The sequence below is a fragment of the Apus apus genome, chromosome 12 (genome assembly GCF_020740795.1).
Source record: "Apus apus isolate bApuApu2 chromosome 12, bApuApu2.pri.cur, whole genome shotgun sequence".
Classification (NCBI taxonomy): domain Eukaryota; kingdom Metazoa; phylum Chordata; class Aves; order Apodiformes; family Apodidae; genus Apus; species Apus apus.
In genome coordinates this window covers 4,586,508-4,592,581 of record NC_067293.1, presented here as the reverse complement: position 1 = coordinate 4,592,581, position 6,074 = coordinate 4,586,508, and the positions used below count along the sequence as shown (strand labels likewise).

The window sequence follows — 6,074 nt, the reverse complement described above, 5'->3', positions numbered from 1 at the left end:
CCGCCTCCCGCGGGACGGGAACGGGGGCGCTCTGGGCTCTGGGTCAAACTCGGCATCACAGCCAGGACCTAAAAACTCGGGGCGGCTGGTGGGTGAGGGGCTCACTTGTGCAGTGAAGCATCAGGGCACAGGGCTCCAGCCCCTGCCTTGCTGCTCTGGTCCCAGAGAAAAGCCTCCCCCTGATGAAATTAAAACTCTTTCAGAGCTGTTTATTCCAAGCAAACCTTTCCTTCCTGGCAGACACGCACGGATGCAACAGGCCAGGAGTGATGGAAAATGATTTTCCATCTATAAAGACTGAGGAACAAGCCATACAAATCTTCTGGAAATGCTACAGCCACCCAGCCCTTCGGCTGGGCATGCTTGTCAAGAGCTCATGTTCCACCATTTACTCAGTTGTGTAATAACTGATTAAAATATTATATTAAAAAAAAAAAAATCTATGTGACCACAGTCCACGCTCCACTGACCCTTCTGCAGGGCTGAGCTGAGACTGTGGAGCTGAGAGCAGCCCAGGGTGATGATCATCCCCTCAGTGAAGGGAGTTCACTCATCAGAGTCCAGGTCACTGTCTCCTGCAATGGAGTGGAAGTCCTCGCTGTCTTCCTCATCCTCAGACAGATGCACCTGGCTCAGGACACTGGGCCCACAGCGCTGCTGTTCTTCCTCCTCCTCCTCCTCCGAGATCTCATACCCTCCAATGCTGCTGAAACTGGTATCTCTGGTGTTGGATTTGGGGTCTGGCTCTTCGTAGCTGCCATAACTAGAAGAAAGGAGACACACTTAATACATCATCATTTCGAAGCAGCTGCTGATACCAACAAGTCTGCATTGAACTCCTGAAGTCCTCGTGGAACACTCAGAACCACTGTGCACTTTAATCCTGTCAATGGCCAGCTTTTTAAGAAAAAAAAACCCCAGTTCTCCTGATGAAACAATTGTCTCCCAGCATCCTCATCCCACTCCAAAACACTCTGGGCAGATCACTCCAACACCTTCCATCTGTCACCTTTACTGGGGACAGCAAGGCAGACAGACCATTCTCATCATCTCCAGTGCTTTCTTCTGACTCCTCCTGACTGACCGTTTACCTCACCCAGCACAGCAACCTGTTTGATCATTGATTAGGTAAATATCAATAATTGCATTAAGGGACTGACTTCCACAAGCAGAGAAAGAACAGAGGCTCTTAATGCTCATACTCTACAGAATGGCCAGAGAAGAGGTCAGTCAGAGAGCAGGTCAGTCTGTATTTTCTCCAAAAAAATAAAGCTGATATTGCTGTACTTGTCCCTGTCCAATACTGGAATTCCTTCCAAAATACAAAATATGCACATTCCTCTTCTTTTGGACTTCAACTGTGCAGTTTCCTTTCAAGGAGGGAAATGCTTATTCTTCAGAGAAAAACACAGAAAACCAAAACCCATGAAGTTAATTAGCTAAATGAGCTTTTAACTTCAAAGGTGTCTTGTAGTTTCCAAGACAACCTACAAAAACCTTTAACTGCTCTGCCTTCAAAAACTATATACAGGAGATCCTTTAACTTTCAAGAATTAACTTTCATTCAGCTAATATTTTTATTAGTGAAAATCTAACAGCAAAACTACATTTCTCTCAATCAATTGTAATGATGGTTGCCACACTAAAGCAGTGGCAAACTAAGTTAAAATAAAACAGTGAAGATATTATTCAGCTTTTTATGATAAACACCTCAGAAATCTTGAAGAGGAGGGATTTTATTCTGAAGCATTATTGTTCACAAGATTCTCAGCTCTGATTACCTGATATTACTGTCCTCCATGACATGAGATGTCTCCCCACCATCTCCTTCATAGGACATCATGCTTTCTTCATTGTCCATGCCCATCCGTGTGTTCTCTTGAAGAACATGAGGTTGTTTAGGCCTCACTGTGCTGGGCTCCATATCAGAGTCACTGCCACTCTCACTCAGCTGGATGGCTGTGCAAGAAACCAGCATTTGGTCACAAATCAGCATTTTTGTTCTCAGTTCCACAACCATTGGCTTTGTGTAAAGGCTGCAATAGTGACTGTCCTCACAGTCCTCAATGTACCCAGATCAGGGTCTCCAGAGGTAGCAGAGAGGGATTCTGGGAGGTGATACCACTCAGCACCCAATTCTGATGTTGCTCAAAAGTAATCTCATTACCCAAAAACGTCTTATTTGCTTGTCTGCTCTGAATAATTCCCATTTCCCTCCCCCCAAATAATTTTCAGAAGGCATCACTAAAAACCACTACAAGCTTTCCTGCATGGCAAGTTTTTTAGTAGAACAGGGAAACAATCTGAAGAATCTCCAGACACTTCTTCCAGTTCTTGATACCATTGATCACATTGTTTCAGATCCAAATAAATGTGCTTTTACTAAATTGCTCATTCCTGGCTCTGCACACCAAATCACAGCCCCAGGCTTTTCAGAACCATTTGCAGTTTCACTTTATGAAATACAATTAAAAAGATCTTGTCTTGACTGCTTTCTTTTGTGTTTATACTTCCATCACTTCTATTCAACTTTCTTTGCAGTTCAATTAATGTTGATCCAGTTTTCCCATCTTGCCCTTTGGTTTCCTTTTTTGACTAGACCACTTGGCCTACATATCCCAGTTATGCTCTGCACTCTCTACTGAATGTTTTTGTGGTGAAGCATGAGAAGATTAGCTGGGTTTGTGAACAACCAGTTCCTATTCAACCTTCTATATAAAAGGACACCTACATGAGAAAGGATTATCTCCTTCTTCATCACTCCCATCATCATCATCTTCTCCATCTGACATGAGCAGATCTTCATAAAGGACACTGGCCTGGGGCTGCTGGGCTGATCCTTCTTCTTCATCAGCAAGGTCACCATCTGCATCTTCAACTTCCTAGGTCACACAGAACAAGGACAGTGAAGATGAAGCAACATCTAAATTACTGCTGCCATTTCCAGCATATGCCTGCTATTTATCCCACTGTTCATTCTGAATCACAGAATGGTGAAGGTTGGAAGGGACCTTAAAGACCATCAGGTTCCAGCCTCCCTGCCATGAGCAGGGACACCTCCCACTAGACCAGGCTGCACAAGCCTCATCCAACCTGCCCTTGAACACCTCCAGGGAGGGTTATTCACTCATTTCATAATGCTCACATTTTAAAGCTACATTTAATAGTCCAGCTGTTGCTATGGACACTGCTGTCTTTTCAGGGTGGCAGACACAGCAGACAACTCAAACTGTGGAGACTTTTACTGCAAGCATGCAAGTCAACACACAGACTGTGGCTGGGATTTCCATAAATATACTCACTGGGGCTGGAGTCTTGGGTTTGCCATCATCATCCTCATCAAACCCTTCAGTGTCCAGGTCAGAGTCTTCCTCACCCAGCCTGCCTCGCCCCTGGCGCATCTGAAATGGGAACACAGAGAGCACTGAGGGAGGCTCTGCTGGACACTAACCAAAGGGTTTGGACCCCAGTGATGGGTCTGGGAGTACAGGGCAGGGAAAGATAAAAAGAAAAATGTGTGTGTCACTCTCAGGGCAAGGATCCTTCCTCTCTTTATTCCAGTATCACAGAGCACACAGTCTCCACACACTTTAATCCTGATGTGGTCATCCTTGAAAAGGGAACCTTCAGCCTTTCAGCACAGAGCTCTTTGTTTCCCTAGCTATTTCTGGAAAATACCACTACATCTTAAAAAGTGCTTATTTTCACAAAAGATTTTAAAAGTAGACAGCAGTTTCCAAAAAAATCTCCTGCCCTTCTGTCTCCTGTTCCTCCCCCAGTCACCACGAGTCCAAGTTAGAGAGGACATGCAGATTTTGTCCCAAATGATATCAATGCAAAGTCTATGGAAAGCCTGAAGACTTCAAAATCCAGAAGGCATTTTCAAAGCTACTGACAGCCACAACACCAGGCAGAACTATTAATATTCAACCTCTGTCTGGATGGCTCAGAATAGCTCTCACTAGTCTTTCTGGTACCACCTTCAGTCTCGTGGCCCTCCCAACCTTCTTCCTCCTCCTGGCAATTTATTTTCATGGTCATATTTCTGTATTTCCTTCTGTTATTCCCTCTCCTCCAACAATTTTTTGTTGCTGTTGCTGTTTAATACAGAATAAAGACTAAGAAACAAAATCCTGTGGTTACTGTAACAAATTAATTTATAATGATTTTATACCTTTAACCTGTCTGCTCCTTTTTCCTTTTACAACTACAAGGCATCTGCTGTGGCAACAACCTCTTCCTAAGTATTTGTACAGCTTCTAATTGTCACTGGATACAACTATAATAATCTAATTACCATCTTCCAAGCCTGTAGAACAATGCTTCACCACTTCCCTATTCAGAATCAACAAGGGATTGCACATTAGCCCTTTGTAGCATGAGTCACCAGGTTTGTGCTCCCAGAAGCAGTGAAGGAAGCAAATATCTGGCCTTAGGCAAACTCTCCAGCAGCTTTTGCTTCTCTATTATTTGTTTTGCAATGTCTCAATTCCCAGTGCTCTTTAATTTTTTCTTTTCCCTCAGAGCACAGTCAAAATTAAGGAAATGGTGTGAGGGATTCCATTCTCTGCTTGGGAAACCTCCTGATTTTTGTCACCTGTTTCCCATAAAATAATTGCCTCCTTCCAGTGATTTGCTTCCACAACCCAACTGACCAATCACATGCGAAAAATGAAGGATTCTGACCCAAGTTCCTTGCTTGTCTGGGGTAGTGATGAGAGTGCCTACAGCAGATAAACAGCTCTCATCCTGATGGACTGAAGCATCATGTGACACACTGAGGGATGTGTTGGAACCATAGAAATCAGGTGGCTTAAGTGTTTGTGGGAAGAGGAGACACAACATCCTCAGGCACTGAACTGAGACCAGAGCAGTATCTCAAGAGGCAAGACTAGGATTTCAGGGCTAAATGCAAAATGCATTTTTTGGCATGGTGTTTGTATTATGAAACACTGTTTGCTGAAATAAACTCTTTGTTCTTCAAGAACAAACAGGGCAAAATGCAATGGCTCACAGCCTCAGGTTTGAAGTTTGTCTAACAGCAGATTTTAAAACAGAAGTCAGGGCTTCCATGTAGTGCAATAATCCTACAGAAGCCAAAATCATAAATGGACTTCAAAAGGATTCTATAGATATCTACAGAATAGGCTTCTCTGCAGTTCAAAACCAGAATGGTACAGATGCAACACCAGTGGAAGGTGCCTGAACAGCCCAGCAGCAAAGAGGCTTCACTGCAAGAAGGAGCACTGTGTGTTAGCACCCACTTCTGGTCCCTGCCAGGGGCAGAATGCTTGATTATATCAACCTTTGGTTTGACCAAGCATGGCCCTTTTAATCTCCATTCCTACACTGAAAATGGTGTTGCAACCACAACCGCTGCTGGCCCAGCTGGCCAAAGTCTGTCACACATGAAACAGCAAAGCTTCAGCTTTCAATCCGTTGTGTAAATCACTGTCTCAACAGTCCCTAGAGCTGACAAAAGCAAGAAAAAAGGGGAGGCTGGATAAAGTATTCTAAAAGCCAGCCTGTAGTTTGCATGGCTTTTTGACTTCTCCAGAGTTAATGAGGAACTACAGATCAGAATTTTGATAAAATGCCCTTACAATACACCATTTATATCATGACAAAGTGTTAAGAGCAGCAGCAATACCATTTAAATCAGGCAAAGCAGGCTTCCTAAGAATTTAAACAGACATGTAAAGCACTGACAGCTCCCTACTTGCTGTATTTGCTTTTTATATCCTGGAGTCCAACTCCTGAAGACACATATGGGGAGATAAATATTAGTCATCATAATTGCCTTTGAAGGGAAAGGGAACTGAAGCCAACCAACCATCACCAGACCTGCCATCTGTGACAAGTTTGGGAGTGTGGGAAGCAGGAGGGCACCTCCAGCCAAAAACCAGAGGGAAAGGGTGGCCTTCAGATGACAAATTCAAAGGAGAAGCTCAGGAAGCTCTCTCACTGAGCAAGCACAGAGAAGGAGCAGACAACTAATAAGCAGCTCACTGCTCAGGCTTCTTGCCCTCTCTCCTCATCACCAACTTGGAAAAAAATCAGAACAGGTAATACTG

At 43.9% G+C, this 6,074-nt stretch overlaps 1 protein-coding gene across 3 annotated transcripts in view; it reads right to left on the bottom strand.

Annotated features, from left to right (window-relative positions):
• Positions 1-183: 183 nt before the first annotated feature.
• The window catches only part of TAF1 (TATA-box binding protein associated factor 1), a 28,197-nt gene continuing 22,306 nt past the window's right edge, over positions 184-6,074 (bottom strand). For 2 of the 3 annotated variants that reach the window (XM_051630310.1, XM_051630311.1), the window contains exons 36-39: positions 3,303-3,401; positions 2,732-2,882; positions 1,782-1,959; positions 184-763 (exon numbers count right to left, since the gene is read on the bottom strand). In XM_051630310.1, the coding sequence (XP_051486270.1) occupies positions 547-763; positions 1,782-1,959; positions 2,732-2,882; positions 3,303-3,401 (645 nt within the window). In that variant the 3' untranslated portion in view covers positions 184-546. Of the gene's footprint in view, positions 764-1,781; positions 1,960-2,731; positions 2,883-3,302; positions 3,402-4,686; positions 4,813-6,074 lie in introns of all 3 variants that reach the window. The other variant, XM_051630312.1, reaches the window with a different exon arrangement.